We start from the raw sequence: 16,353 nt of genomic DNA, 5'->3' as shown, positions 1-16,353 counted from the left end.
TTTCATTTTGGGCAGAGTGGATAATTACAGATTAGCCAACTGTAGTTCTCTATTCGCCAAACCTGTTTTTTTTAATTGTGATTACAATAAGAGAGTTATTATTTCATCGAAGTTTCAAATAAGTCAAGCGACAGATGAATGGTCAGAGAACCTAACGCTTTATTTATTGTATTTAATATTACTGAGTTGTTATTGTACCTACTTTGTTGTTATTGAGTTGTGTGAATGAAGGATTGGTGGTCAGAGACACCACACCTTGTCGTTTTAGTCGTTATGCTCTGACATGATACTAGTTTTAAGTGTTCTAGGGTAAAGAGGGACACATTTATTTATTTTTGTCTCACATAGTTGCGCAAGTATCGATAAAAAAAGTATGTACATCAACAAACTATTGACCTATAACACTATACTGACGTCATATCAAGTATGTTTAAAATTTGTAAAGCCATTGTAAATTGTATGACCCTTGTTTCGGTACTACAGAGACGCACACTTGTATTGTTATACATGTTGCTAATCAAAGTGATATACTTTTGAGTGAGGACGCTTTTTATGGAGTGAGGTCACTCCATGGTGGGAAAATTTGCATGTTACCAGGCCTAGATACTTTTGAGCGAAGACACATTTTATGGAATGAGGTCACTCCATATTGGGAAAATTTGCATGTTACCAGGCCTAGATACTTTTGAGCGAAGACACATTTTATGGAGTGAGGTCACTCCATGGTGGGAAAATTAGCATGTTACCAGGCCTAGATACTTTTGAGTGAGGACGCTTTTTATGGAGTGAGGTCACTCCATGGTGGGAAAATTAGCATGTTACCAGGCCTAGATACTTTTGAGCGAAGACACATTTTATGGAGTGAGGTCACTCCATGGTGGGAAAATTTGCATGTTACCAGGCCTAGATACTTTTGAGCGAAGACACATTTTATGGAGTGAGGTCACTCCATGGTGGGAAAATTAGCATGTTACCAGGCCTAGATACTTTTGAGCGAAGACACATTTTATGGAGTGAGATCACTCCATATTGGGAAAATTTGCATGTTACCAGGCCTAGATACTTTTGAGCGAAGACACATTTTATGGAGTGAGGTCACTCCATATTGGGAAAATTTGCATGTTACCAGGCCTAGATACTTTTGAGCGAAGACACATTTTATGGAGTGAGGTCATTCCATATTGGGAAAATTTGCATGTTACCAGGCCTAGATACTTTTGAGGGAAGACACATTTTATGGAGTGAGGTCACTTCATATTGGGAAAATTAGCATGTTATCAGCCTTGGATACTTTTGAGCGAAGACACATTTTATGAAGTGAGGTCACTCCATATTGGGAAAATTAGCATGTTATCAGCCCTGGATACACTCGAATGTTCTTAAACCATATATTAAGCCACCGTGAAGTCCCAGTCATTCTCGTTTATTTTGAAAAGGTTACCAAGCGTTACCTAACATTCAATTGTCTTGATGTTTTATTACTTTGGTATTGATTGTGAGTTGCTCCATTAATGGACGCTCAATACAACAATTTACATATTGCTGGGTCTGCTTGGCCAATGTAACTACATTGCGAATACCACGTGACCCATGATTCCTTCCCTATAAAAAGACGGGAGTGATTTTTATTTTCGGTGGTCGGCGTAGGTCGGTCATCGTGGTCATTCGTGGTTGTCCAACAACATGTACGTTCAGGAGTAGCCGCGTCTTGTTCATGCATGGCTCTTTAATAACCCGCTACCGTTATATTAGTGTTTGAACTTGACATCATTGTTTTACTATTTGTAGTGTACAAAAGACTATAAAAGTAAAAGGGATCGATAATATTTCAATTGTTATATTGGTAGCTTATTGCTTCTCATCCCTAGGAGGAACCGACATAACATTCACAACGGTCATAATTTATTAATGAATCGGTGCAGATTCCATTCCTCCCGTGTAAGAATGATTAATTACGTTGTCAAACACTTAGCAGGCGTAATGGTGTGCTGTTTGTGCAGCTTGACATAATTGCGCAAGCCAAGACAGAACCGCCATTGTGAAAGACCATGAATACATTGAAGTCGTCTGGTATGTAGGAACTTTTATGAGAAGATGGACCGCCCTTTCAAAGTTCCGGAACAACTTTAACCGTTTGATATAGACGCTAATATCTGTGTAACTAGTTCTTTAATGCTGTACGAACTTTCTGGCGACTTTTTCAACTACACGCCCTTTGAATTATACACCGCACGCCGTGTTAACTAGGTCACAGCTCGAATGCTAGTATGTTAATACACACACGTTACTATTTTATCTCTATTTTTTTTTCACACGTTTTCGAAAAAGTAGTGCGAGTGTCAAAGCATAAATATTACATCTACAGGAATGAGATGTTTGATTGACTGATTGATTGATTGATTGTGCTCATAATTACAGAAACTATGTACATTTTAAATAGAATTACTATGGTAACCTAACAATATGCCTCATGCACGATTCCTAAAGGTCACACATCCTGGTACTTTCTGGGGGTGCAAATTCACTATAAATTATTTTTTGTCATATTACAAAAAATTAAAGCTGTTGTCGTTAACAAAATTTACATAAATTGAGGTATAATAATGGAAATTATCGCCATCGGAGAACCTACACTAACTACTAGGATGTCTTGTCTGAGGTTAAAGAGTTCATTAACACTGATGACCGATTTACTTCAGATGGAAATGAAGATGAAATTTGAACTCAGGTCGATGCACTGTGTTCATGTTGCCACTGAAAATCACAGACCACACAGCCACGGCAACCCGGGTAGCAAGCTTGACGTCACAGCGAAATAACATCAGTATTGCGTTACGTCATCATCTATTTGTGTATGGGGCCAATTATGTCCGCGTTCGTTATAAGCTTGTTCGCAATAAAAACCACTGCCACATGATTACATTCTGCAAAAAATTGTAATGGTGTATATTAAAGAGATTCCCTCCGGGGTCCCATTTTCATGTTCACCTGAACGAACCGTAACCTTTCATCCAATGAGTTGGGGCAAGGCCGAAAGATTGAATTGTGGTTGGTAGAAAAATTATATTTCGTCTTACTTTTTGACAAATTTTGGCAAATTTTACTGCATTCCTAATTACATCTGTTGACCGGTCCCAATATTCGTGACAATATTAAATTTATTAGTTTCAGCTGACAATCATTTTAAAGTTCGCATGAGAAAATTCTTCTTTCATCCAACGTTAAATTGAGCTGGTGCAAGGCCGAAGATTGGAGAGTATATAATTATGTTTCATGTGTAAAATGTTGACAAATCTGGAGCCGGTCAATACCACGTCCCAAACTACAGTTGCAAACCGAACACTCCGCCCTTGCCTTACTCGGGCAAGCTCGGTAATTTGGACTCCTCCCCTCCTGATACCCCGTCCTTCTTCAGTTGATTATGACCGCTTGCAGTAACGCAACCCAACTCCGCGTGACCGACGTTAAAAGCAAAATTAATGACTTTATAAATATAAGTACAGACAAATTAAGACTTATAAACACGAACACACAAGATTCGAACACGAACACGGCAAAACGTCTCGCCATTGTAAGCGGACGCGCACGTAGACACAGTTTTCCGAAATAGGGTAGCGTGAAAATAGCGACAAACATATTCAATATACATGTACTATTAACACATTTTAGTTTATTGCTTACTAATTAAAATTTGCAGATACCAGGGTCGTGAAGGTCATGTGAATTCAAACCATCTAATGAAAGTGATAAAAATGTAAAACGTGTGAGCCGCCACGTACTCCAGCACACCAGCGCCTCTCAGTTGTATGAAACAAAAACTCGTAACTTCAGATGCGCTTAGTGGATTTCACATCTCTCATTATTTACGGGCATCTTACAAGGCCCATCACCGATCATCACTTGCTACATTGAAACACGCGATTCCATAGCGACGCAACTTTTATGTCCCGAATTCCACTATCGTTGTAACACTAATGGGCCAGTGAATTATACTGGCCTACGTGCGAGAGCACATGACTTGTATTGCAGTATAAACATTTAGGCGAACCACGTGATAAGACCCCTTTTGTTACTGGGTCTACATCAACCCGGCAACATCCGACCGCTGCTCAGTTGAGTTCTCCGCTTCGATCCAACCACTTGATTCAGGCTGTAGGATAGCAGGTACGTATAGTCAACTTTACGTTAAGGTTTCTGCAAGGCAAAATAAAACCATTCCGTTACATCTACGGTATACCTGTAACGTGTTTGAAAAGACATTAAATGTAAACTTGAATAACCGCTGTTTTAAAGCAATTTACATGTCTCTAAATATATTTTCCGACCTTATTTTACTCGTCCCAAATTGTTGCTTATCGCACAAAAATGCGCGACCACATTTTCGTTTTGATGTTTTAAATTCAAGTTGTTTGCAACTGTTTCGCCGTGTCAACATAATGGGGAATTTTGATCATACATTATATTGTTGTTCAACTTTGAGCGCAGGTATTTTTTTTTTTATCATTCATACCCGGTGCGAAAATTTAAAAAAAAAAAAATGTATCCCGGGTATCTTGATCGCAGATGGAGCAGCACAGTATTCAAAGAAACGTTCCACAGTAATATTTCCGAACTTATTGTTAGAGATTATTCTCATGTAGTTATATATTGTGTAAACTATATTGCCAAAACCGGGAAGTTTTGTTACGGAGAGAAAATACCATGTCGCGAACTGACAAAATGGTCTCCACGTTCAATGCTAATTGTAATTCATTATTATGTAAATTTGCATGGGAGGGCGAGATCTGCACCCCCTGAAACGCTATTTCCTGCTTTTTGAGGGGCAAAATTTGCTAAAGGGGTTCAGCTTGACTTTGGAGGGGAGACTCCCCCAACATCTGTTTCTCTCTGGTCCCGCTGTTCCGCAGCCACTGATGAACTAGTGTTAAACTTCATATTACACCTACATTCCCCTGCGCTTCCACGTAGACGGGTCACACGGCATCTGGAGAAGACACCGGCCTGTGTTTATGTGATTATGTAATATAGCCCCTCGTAATCTACAGGAACAAGCCTAAATTGCAACTTCACAACTAGTGCAAGAAACGACGGCTTGTCACAGATTTGTCATAATCATGGACGTATTCTGTTAAACCAAAAAATAACTGAGGTTCCACTTTTCGACCACGTGCTAATATCTGATACTTTGTAACATTTAGTGCATTATTATCCCTTTACCATTTCCACACTCTCCGGAGAAAATTCCAGCATTTGCAAAGGACTACTAGTATTCATACTGAATAATGTATTGACATTTCCCAAGTTTTCGATAATGATGTACATTGGCTTCAAATATTGAGTTTTTATTGCTATGTATGGAATGAGAACAATATAATATGGGTGTAAAATTGAAATGTATTTACAATGTGATCAAAACAACTTTTAAACCATTGTAATATAATGTAACTTTATAATTGCCAAATGAATTTGCACGATGAGAAGACCATATCCATGTATGTGATTGTAGGAAACGTGTGTTGTCATCATATTATCGATACTCTAGGACAAAGTAAAAATCCAATGGAAAATGATCAGGTTTCACGGGGTGGTAAATACCACAAAAATAAATAAACAATCTGGCAGCCTTGGATCTGAATACTAGTACTAGTATATTGCCGGTTTGACGTTACAGTTGGGTTGGCGATGCAGGGATACCGAGCGTATAGTTTATCGGGCATTTATTAAAGGGTCATTGTTCGCTAGATTGGGATACCAACTGTCAGATATTCCAAGTACACGGCCTCGCGTGTCCGATTGTTTAGCCCCCAGCTATAGTGTCAGATTGTGGTTGTTTTGTATCGATTTTAGTAGGCATTTCACGGTGAATGGATAAGCCAAGCCCCCTTACTTTATGACCTGCCTTCAATGCCCTGCGTATAAACTATTGAATATAACAGAAAGATGTTCACGGTTAATAACATGAATGCGATTAAATTTTAATTAGTCAGACAAGGTTAGTCACATGACTTTCAATGTATTTCAGTGTCAGGTGGTATTATTGTTGAGTACGTCATATAATCTGGTGTCTCGTTCGTAGCTACTCGTCGCCACTAAAATCGTCCTCCGAATATCTATCACACCACTGCATGACGGGTAAATATGTGTTAGTAGTCTGTGGTTGACCATGTCAGCATGTGTATGGAAGCCCGACAACTTCGCGACGCGTGTTGACGGGAGAGCGCGTTACTAAAACACAAATGCCGAATTGAAACATAAAAATAACAATGGAGGGCGATGGTGTTTCTTTGATTTCAATCTGGCAACTTGACAACCTACAAATACTGAATAATAATAATAATAATAATAATAATAATAATAATAATAATAATAATAATAATATACACATGTAATAATAATAATAATAATAATAATAATAATAATAATATAATAATAATAATATGCTTATATGTTCACGCAGTGACAATAAATCAAGATGGCAGATCCAGTGACTACCCTGACATCCGACGAGGTTGCAGCGATTAAGAGTTCGTGGAGCGCCGTCTACGACAAGAAGAAAGAAAGCGGAGTGACATTATTCGTAAAGTGAGTTTTACTTATTGTTCCTTTATACAATTTGTTCGAAATCATTTTATCATTTAAAGCGCGGTAGTCGTCGCGCCACGCATGCGCGAGATATGTGGGTCTCATATAAACAAAGATGGCGACTTTGGCTGTTGCGCAGATCAACGAGTACAAACTGAGATGTTACCAAGCTTCAATTAGGTATTTTTTAGGTGATTGGAATGTATCGAAGGAGTCACCGGCGGTAATTAGTTTAAGTCGCGCCCAGGTCAAACCTCATACTTGTGATTTCCATTAGAAGAGCGCATTGGATTGTGGGAAAATCAATGTTTATCAACACAAATGTCGCATATGCGCGGCGCGACGACTACTGTCTTTTAACAGCAGGAACAATAGTAACAAGTACGGTAGCTTTTAGTTACTTTTTTAGTATCACGTCCCTGGTCTATGACAATACACTAAATAATCAATGCACACAACTTGACACTGGCCGTTTTATATTGCAAACATTATTTCGGCAGCCGTTGTACTGTTTATGTTAGTTTGGGTGTATATTTCATTTCTACTTGGCCAGTGACAATGAAAAGGTAAGTGTACTGCTTGAATAGACTGCCATCATAAAATCTCGGAGATCATGGGAACATGAACGAGGCAATTTAGGGGCAGATAAATCGATGTCGTTCTTTACAATAACAACCGAGTAGAGTTTTATGAGTTCGTCTGAATATGGCGGCGGTACGCATTCAGGCATGACCATCAGTTGCTTGTGCTACTCCACAAATCATAAATTAAAGATACCCAAAAATAACGTCAATGAAATGACATCAAGCTAAATCAGGGTCCGACGTCACCAGATCCGGGAAGGTTGTACGTGCAAACTACTGTGAGCCGCGTTAATTTCGAAAGAGACAAACTTTAGCAAGTTTAATAGTGACAATCGCGAAATTGTGTAGCATTGAACATTGGGGGGGAGACCTAAGTGTCAGTGAATTTCGTGAAATTTCATCACGAATTCCATTGAATCCTGAAATAGTGAATAGTGTTAGCACTGACAATTAAAAGGTTTACTGCAGTTTCACCGAATCTATCCACGTCACGGTGACGGAAAATAACGATGTCATCTAACCCTGTCGGCGCTCACCACTTCCACGTCGACTGTGTCCTAGAGCGACACTGGCAATGAGCATTTTCCCCATGATCTCCGCAAATAGTAAATCTGAAGAACGCTCTGAGAGCATTTTTACAATGCCTGCGGTTCGTACACGAAAGTTTTCTCCGAACTTGTCATGCTTTCCCATCACCTTGCCACAGTGTGTGTTTTTGATACGGTAATTTTTATTAAAATATGATAAATAAATGATTACAAAAAAATTTGATTATATTAGCAAGAACTGAAAACAGAAAATATACTAAAAATTTTAAAATTATTTTTTAAATTCCCAAATCCCGTTGATATTACATGTATTATGTTTGATCATTGCATTATTTTACTAATGTAAATATCATAATTAATATTAATATTAATACAAATATGAAAGAATATTTGACGTATATAATAATACTATTATTCTAAAACAGGCTATTTACCGAGAATCCTAGCTTCAAGTCGCAGTTCGGCTATATGTCTGGTGTTGCTGATGGTGATATGAAGACGTTGCCAGCCCTGGAAAACCACGGTGTAAAGGTGATGGACAGAATCAACGAGTGGATGGGAAATTTGACCAATGGAGCCGAACTGGTGAAACAACTCAAACATCTCGGAACGACTCACATTGCTCTTAAAGTTACCGAAGACAACTTTAATGTAAGTTTTCATCTTTGACCACGTTCTATGACACATGTTTATAAAATTTTAAAGCGGAAATGGATAAGTTTGGTTAATAATTTTTAATATATTGCTTACACATTAAGTTATTCAAAGTAACGAAATACACTAATTCACAATCATCTTAAATTAGTATCACGTACCATACTATAGTAAATTAAAAGTGGGGTGAATTTTCTAACATGCAAAATGAGTTTCAACTGCAAGACAACCTCGAATACGTGTGAACAGTCAATGCAAATTTGGACATCATTAACGAATTTGTCTCATTTGTCAAATTCGGACATCATTAACGAATTTGTGTCATTTGCTTCAGGCTATGGACTCAGTTCTGATGTACACACTCCAAGAACAAGGCGGCAGTGCTTTCACACCGGCTGCAAAGGCTGCCTGGCAGAAAGCATGGGGTGTGATGAAATCCGTCATCGTGGGCGCATTGAAAGGCTGATAACTTGGTAGAACATAATCCAAGGCATTGTTTTATTAACATTTTTGTTATAAATTTAAATAGTGGAATCACGTGCCGATAACATGTAAACAATGTCTCCTTTCTCTTACTTTCTGTGGAGTTAACAATGATTTAAGTTCGTTTGTTTGCTTATTATGATATTCGCCCGGGCTTTCCTCTCAACAATCATGTTCCGCATACCTGAAATAATATTCAGAGACCTCGTCGAGTTTAACATTCTGACATTAACAACGGCATTTTCAAAATCTATTATTCAATTAAAATGTAAAAAAATCCGTTTAATCATTGCTTGTATTTTCTTCTTTGTTTTTAGAATAAATATTTTTAACAATACATTAGTGTTGTAAATATATATATTTAAAGACGCAATCTGAACGAGAAAATGTAATTTTTAATACAGTTGTTTGACACTGCATATTGATAGATATTGAACTTCAATTATCATAAGCTAAAATCGCTATTGTTGTGGCTCACATCTGAGTATTCATTCAATGAATTCCCCAATACGCATGCGCACTCAGTAGTTGTGTTAGTACGCACAATAATAACCACTTCGCACACATGCGTATTAGTGGTTTTAATTTTTCATCAAACGAATACTGTCGCGGGTCCTGCAAACGCAACATTTTTTAATTTTTTTGATAAATCATAATCCGATTTGGTCTACAATAATTTGCCTATATTCAAACAGTTTCATTCAAACCAATTTGAAGTAAACTACACCAACATGCCTAAAATCAACCTATTTGAATGCCACATACCCCAACCCTTCGAGTATTTTTAAAATGGTTTTACCGTATTACTATTTATTTTTTATCTGAAATTTTGACCCTTGATTTTCAGATCTGGATACCCATAACATTTTGATCAATCTGATTACAATTTGATCTAATTACATCGGTGCATTCTATTAAAAACAATTGGCATACAAATCACCTTCACCTTCGGGATCTCTAGTAAGACGCGTTCTAATAGACGAGTTTTGAGTTTATTGGGTCCCCTGGTTGCTTAGCAACTGATGTCGATGTCGATTTAGTACGGCGGTTGTCCGAAATACCGCACTAGCAGATATTTTACTATCCCACCTTTAGTTTTGTTCCGAACTTATTTTTATTGTAGACATCCACGTTTACCGGATTATTCGCTGAACAAAAAACTAATACGTATTTTGATACCTGTACTCACATTTGTAAGATATTTCTGGGGACCAACATGTATTTCTATGGGCTCTAAGCGAGCTGCTGTGGAATGTCGATCGAATAGCCGGGGAAAACAGCAAAAGTCGAGGAAACAGCAAAAACTCAACTCAAGTAATCCTGAGCAACTACATTTATATATGCTACACATGTAGGGATAATCTTGTTACACTGTTCAGCGGAGTCTAAACAACCATCCCAAAGTATCGTTTTCTGAAAATTTTCGGTGTTTGTTTTCATCGTGAAAATCGGTGACAATGCCCGGATTTTCGCCCCAATATACATATATTATGAAGATTTCTTCACAAGAACATAATACTGAAATGGGACTCACTGCTTAACAAAGTATTACTTTGATATCCAAAATGGTAAACGCCACTATACGTACAATGTCATATTACCTAAGCCTTTTGTTTTTAATAGCTTTACTCACTGGTGGTGGCAGCACCATTACGTACCAACATTAACGCCGAGTACCCGTGTAAAACAGGGAAACAGTGGACGTAATGTGTATATCTTGTGTAAATGACTCGGGAGGAGTACGTAACATTGAAGTACAACACGTGAAGTTATGTTAATTAGTTGGCCAGCCAGTCACGTTGGGCGATTTGTTTCTGAGTTGTCTTCGTCAATTAAGTTATCAAGGTACTATCTCTGTAAATAGTCATCTTGATTTTCAATGTACTAGTATAGTGTAAAAGCTTTCTCCGCCACATGTCTGTTTCGTCTGAGAGGGCGATGTTTACGTTTCTCCGGTCACAGAACATTTTTCTTAAAAATGTGTGTGGTGAAAATAGCAATTCAAAAAACTACAGCACAGGATATATTAAATCACTAACCCCAAGCTGGGAGCGAGTGAAAAAGTTTCCACATTGAGATAGCGATAATGGGATGCCAGAACCAAGAAAAGGTTGGTATTGTATCGGAGGAACATACATCGACACATTCATTAGGTATGACGTATTTGGTCGAGTGAGGGCGGTATTAAATGTGAGGTGTTGCATCTTCATACGCTCCAAAAATTCAACATTTGTTCAGGAGATGTGAAAGCACAAAACTAAGTGAAAAAAAAACATTTCCTTCTAGGCCATCAATAAAGAGCTAATGCTCGAAACGTCCCGCTCTTTTGAATGGTTACTTAGTGCAATGATTATCAAATATTATCTGCTAAATATATATATAATATTTATCGGTTCGACCAGCGTTTATTTATTCACTATTTCAGCCAATCAGCATCAAGTAAGTTATTTGTGGACACACCCAAGCCACGCCCAATTTTTCTGAAGAGCGCCCTCAACCTTGGATTGTGTCAAATCTCAGGAACCGTGCACAGACGCTGACTGTAAGTGAACTGTAACCTGATTTGAACATTGATGCTAAACTGTTGATGTATTCAGGTGTTCGTTCCTTATCCACACCTGTGTTTTTTTTTTTTTGATTGTTTGATTGGCTTTGTTAGGTACGAATTAGCTGATTTTATTATTCATTGAAGGACCGATTAACACATTTAAAGCGGAGGAGTCGTCACCTGCGCATGCGTCAGATGACCATTATTTACAATGCCGGATTGTTTACAAACAAGCGTCCACCCAAGAGTTTTAAACACTTGTTGTTATCGTCGGTTGGGACTCGATTTCCACGCGTGCGCAGGTGACGACCCCTCCGCTTCAAACTCAACTCTAATTAGCTAAGGTTAGATTTTCTTTCTTTCTTTAATATATTTCAGGGATATCCTACTATATAATAATAATAATATTTATTGCATCTTTAGAAATACAGTATTTCTATCAGTACAGTAGCAATAAAAGTATAATAATAATGAAATAATAAAGAAAGAGAAAATATTATAATGTTACGTATAAAAGTAAAATGTAATGTGTTAAATTTTTTACTAATACTAATAAGTTTAATAATAATAAAACTAAGACTAATAATAATAAAATTCAAAGCTATCAACTATCTATTCTTTCTTGAAAGGCTTTGTAAACTATATGCATATGCTAATTATTGTACCTTTGTATATTTACTGAAGTAGATTGCATTAAAGATTGTGTAAGTGTCTGTGTGTGCCGCCTGGTTTTGTCGCCACTGCTTCCGGTCCTGGTGACTATATCGATGGACCACATGTATCTTTCCTGTGCCGAGCCCAAAAATGTATTATTCCCGTACGTATTCGTCCCACTGTATCACTAATCTGTGAGGCTTTGTGAACGGTATGTTACATACACACAACATTCAACACTGTGTGCGTCTGGGTGATGCCAAGATTGAATCAATTAAACAGATGCAATGCATTTACAAAGATATCAACTCTTACAATACACAGACTTTACTTGCAGATTTTATATGCAATCGTGCATCTAGCCCTGCGTACAGTGCTGTGTGTACGGGGACGCGTTCGGTTGATAGATGTCCTCACCGCAGCCCTCTTACCTCCATAGACAAAGTCCGGGACTTTGAAAAATATAAATTTTTTAATGAAATAACATGCCCAGGTACCAAAAATGATGATCGATCACCAGATATATCCAGAACTCCCAGTTCGGAGTCCAATTGTGGATGGAATCGGCTACTTTGCCCTAAAAACAAACACATTCTCTTGCGTGAATGAAATTAAAAATGGCGGCGTTTGGTGTATAATTCCTCCGGTACCAACGCGTTTACATTTTGTCCGCCTTTACTAGTCGCTTTTTAAAGACATTTCAGTTTTAGATAACTTTGTAATGGTTGTTTCGGATAATTATCGTCATTTCAACCGATTTCGGCTGGGAAACTACTTATTTTTAACTTGCGCACCCGGACTTTGTCTATGGAGGTACGCAGGGCTGTGGTGGGGACATCTATCAACTGAACGCGTCCTCGTACACACTGCACTGTACGCAGGGCTATCGTGCATCCTGAATATTAGTTTCATTATGCCGACATCTTTGAGTCCAATCAGATTACTGTCAACACGAGGTTCTTTTTACATCTGCGGTGGCACAGCTTTTTTAGCATATTCATCAAGTTTAGCGAGCATCTTGTGTACTATTTCTTGTTTTTCCTCGGACACATCAGTTCTTTCAGAAGGATCATCCACTAGGTCATATAACCGAACCATGCGTGTTTCGTCGAAATCCAAATCTCGTGTTTGACCCCCGACTGGGTCTGCCATATTCCATGAATTACGGGCTAAAATGTAATTGATTGAATTGAGTTGAATTAGTAAAACATGTCATATTGAATTATATTGAAATACAGGTAGTTTTCTAAATACTCCGAATGCGTATGTTGTAATCAAAAATACTTCCTGGTATCCTCGGAGGCGGAGCTACGTTACAAAACGTTCCATGTTGCTAAGACGCGCACCACTGTACATGCATTTCTATGGGCTCGGTGCGCGCTTCTGTGGAACGCCGGTCGAGCCGATGAAAATTCGAGAAAACAACACAAACTCAACTTTGAAGTAATCCTGAACAACCAAATTTATATATGTTACACACGTAGGGCTAATCTTGTTACACTGTTCAGTGGAGTCTCAACAATCATCCCAAAGTACCATTTTCTGCGAGTTTTTGGTCTTTGTTTTCACCGCGAGGGTTGCCAGGCGGTGAAAACGCCCGGATGTCCGCTCCCGAGGATAGCAGTCGTTAACACTAGTGCTGGCAGTTTCTAATTGCTGGCCTCCCAGTAAATCAGTAAATTAATCATGAGTATTAGTTTAGCTTGAATAATATATAGTAGATTAGATATATTCATTTAGATTAACCAGCATTGTGTACATGACAATGTAAATTCAATGTCAAACAAGACAGAAATCTCAGTGTATTTACTGTTTACATCAAATAACATTGAATTCAGCTCATATGAGATCAGTTTCTAGACCAACGTGGTACTTGCATTGTAAATACTCACGTCCGTTGTTACCGGCCAGTAACTTCCATTTGCTCATTTTTATAGCTGCATAAATTGTTATGTCAAATTTATCATCTTTGAAAGGACCAGTTCGATATTTTTTCCCTGCTTTCTCTGTCGGGTCGAGACCAATCAATACATCACCACGTGCCGACAGTTCCTTTCCACTGTGAATAAAACGTGAGTAAGGAGATAAAGGTGGGTGTCATTATTTTTAAGTCAGTGTATTGTAATATTGTAAACAACATACAATATTTCACCAATTCTCATCTATGTTAGGCAAAACCATGAAGAAATTAAAATTATTAATAAATGTTCATGATGTGCTTTTCCCGACAAACGCAGATGTATTTCACCAGTCATATCACTGAATTACTAAATGGTGTTATGAACGATAAGAAAATACACATTAAGCGCTCTCTAATAAAATAGATCTTCTGTGACGTCAAACTGATTATACATTTATTTTAATCTCTTTAATTGATTGCCTGTTTAAACCTTAAATATGCAAGCATTGAGACACAGTCTAATTGTATAAATTGAAATTAAATATATTTTATTTTCAACACAACAATATTAATATCCCGAAATCGATTTGAGAACACTTTTTGGAAGACAAATTATATATTACAACATGAATACTGATTTATTTGTAATGATTTCTACAAAACCGAATTTTCAAAGTTATATAAATAAATAAAATAGCTTGCGTGACGGGTATACACATTGTGAATCAACGTACTTGTAATCTTATTACATTCTTATTACCACGCCGCATTAAAGCTCTGGTCAGTGACAGTCATATGACACTCGTATAATTGAAACGAATGAAGTATTGTGTAATATAAAGAATGTTGATATCTGTTGATGAATTCAAAAACTAGAAACGTTTTAATTATTGACTCGACTGGTAAAGCTGTTAAAATATTCAATGATTAAAAATCTTTACTCAAAACTAATTACTTACGTGTATACCCATGTCGTTTATATATCTCTGGATTTCTGATTAAGAATGTAGTAAATTTTTTTTTTCTTTGAAAATATCAGATTTACTTTTTTTTCACATTCTCTTACAAAAATATATAAAACATGCATTTAACTAGAAAAAGGGTGATACATTTTGAGTAAATCTGAGATTATTATTTTTCACGCATAAGAAAACATCGGTATTTGAGGTTAGTCGAGTGAGTTCATCTCGACTCCCAGCTGCTCCACGATGGTCATTCTTGCATAGGTATTCTGTGATAGCTGCTAATGAAATCTGGCAAAGATAGTTTGTCTACCACTTTGACTTTAGAAAATATGAAACAACTCTCCCGTTGACGATGTTTTTAAAAAGTGGTATGAGGTCAAAACCTAGGCCACGCAACAGTAGACGAACTAGAAAATTGAATTCAAACCTTTTATAGTATCTCTAAGTACCACGAACATCATTTATGTGGCCTTATTTCCGTTTCTTCAAAAATAACATCTCTCTATTTGCACATAATCACGTGATTACATGGTTCCATTTTTTTGTTGGAATATTTATATTATATTATTTGAAAAATAAGCTTTCTAAAAATATATAACTTGATGGTATTGCAAGAATGTGTTATTCCAGAACTACATCGTTAAATTAAATATTCTAAACTATTGATAAATACCTTATCATGTCCCATTGATCAACACCATTGGTAGTAAATCACTATAGACAAAACCGACTGCTCGCACTCCACCTTCCCAGTGCGATTTTTTACCCCCTCTCAGAGGCCAATTGCTTCCATATCTTCCGGCGCCATTGTCTGAAAATGAATGTTATAATCGAAAGTATGAAATTTTGAAGTCCAACAAACTGATTGAAATGCATGTACAATGTTTAATGGGTTAAGAAAACAGTGCTTATATAATTTCTTTATGAGGTTTGCATGTGAGACCATACATTGATCAGCACGACTACTTGCCTGTTGTGAATACATTTACAGTGTTCTTCAACATTCCTTTATTGTCGAGTGCCTTGATGATATTCGCTATAGTTTCGTCAACGCACGATGCCATTCCTGCGTATATTTTTTTATTTTGGTCACGGATGGTTGATTCATATTGGTGCTCATAGATATATGGGACTTGTATTGGCGTATGGACTGCAGAAAACGCCATCAGAAGAAACAAGGGGCTATTACACACAGCAAAGTGAATTTGTCACAAAAAAAGTCATGTACTGTTTTATTAGATATAATGAGTTATCATACAGTAAATGATATGGCCACTTATCATCGTATTATGTGATATACGGAAGATAATACAATATAATCAGCAAATAAATGTTCTATATCAATATACAACACAATGGATCAATTATACCAACTTTGATATGTTTAACTGACAAACAATTGTTTTTCAATTAGTGTTAAAAAACATTCAATTTT

General features: G+C 37.1%; 2 protein-coding genes across 3 annotated transcripts; one reads left to right on the top strand and one right to left on the bottom strand.

Moving 5' to 3' along the window:
* The first annotated feature begins 4,073 nt into the window (after positions 1–4,073).
* On the top strand, positions 4,074–9,188 carry LOC100313670 (neuroglobin-like protein). 2 transcript variants are annotated; one of them, XM_006819257.3, is made up of 4 exons: positions 4,074–4,164; positions 6,458–6,582; positions 8,140–8,365; positions 8,703–9,188. In XM_006819257.3, the coding sequence occupies exons 2-4, from the start codon at positions 6,473–6,475 to the stop codon at positions 8,832–8,834; spliced, it is 468 nt and encodes a 155-aa protein (XP_006819320.1). In that variant the 5' UTR covers positions 4,074–4,164; positions 6,458–6,472; the 3' UTR covers positions 8,835–9,188. The 2 variants fall into 2 exon arrangements, with proteins under 2 accessions (XP_006819320.1, NP_001161601.1); NM_001168129.1 differs by lacking the exon at positions 4,074–4,164 and having other exon boundaries at positions 6,455–6,582.
* Positions 9,189–13,016: 3,828 nt separating this feature from the next.
* Positions 13,017–15,982, bottom strand: LOC102806672 (arylsulfatase J-like). Its single transcript, XM_006819259.1, has 4 exons — positions 15,889–15,982; positions 15,615–15,729; positions 13,946–14,112; positions 13,017–13,222 (listed from the first exon to the last, which is right to left on the bottom strand). Exons 1-4 carry the CDS (start codon positions 15,980–15,982, stop codon positions 13,017–13,019), a joined length of 582 nt encoding a protein of 193 aa, XP_006819322.1.
* Positions 15,983–16,353: the final 371 nt, after the last annotated feature.

Source organism: Saccoglossus kowalevskii, chromosome 18 (genome assembly GCF_978046115.1).
Source record: "Saccoglossus kowalevskii chromosome 18, keSacKowa6.1, whole genome shotgun sequence".
Lineage (NCBI taxonomy): Eukaryota > Metazoa > Hemichordata > Enteropneusta > Harrimaniidae > Saccoglossus > Saccoglossus kowalevskii.
The sequence above is the reverse complement of the archived record's forward strand: the minus strand, read 5'-3'. Positions and strand labels throughout refer to the sequence as shown.

What these genes read in the sequence shown, in the direction of transcription:
- LOC102806672 (XM_006819259.1), bottom strand. Translation starts at nt 15,982, where the DNA reads ATGGCATCGTGCGTTGACGAAACTATAGCGAATATCATCAAGGCACTC. An exon ending in AGTGATTTACTACCAATGGT is followed by an intron (nt 14,113 to 15,614) that starts GTTGATCAATGG and finishes TTTTATTCACAG; the next exon opens with TGGAAAGGAACTGTCGGCAC. An exon ending in ACTGGCCGGTAACAACGGAC is followed by an intron (nt 13,223 to 13,945) that starts GTGAGTATTTAC and finishes ATTACATTTTAG; the next exon opens with CCCGTAATTCATGGAATATG.
- LOC100313670 (XM_006819257.3), top strand. Translation starts at nt 6,473, where the DNA reads ATGGCAGATCCAGTGACTACCCTGACATCCGACGAGGTTGCAGCGATT. An exon ending in GGAGTGACATTATTCGTAAA is followed by an intron (nt 6,583 to 8,139) that starts GTGAGTTTTACT and finishes ATTCTAAAACAG; the next exon opens with GCTATTTACCGAGAATCCTA. An exon ending in TTACCGAAGACAACTTTAAT is followed by an intron (nt 8,366 to 8,702) that starts GTAAGTTTTCAT and finishes CATTTGCTTCAG; the next exon opens with GCTATGGACTCAGTTCTGAT.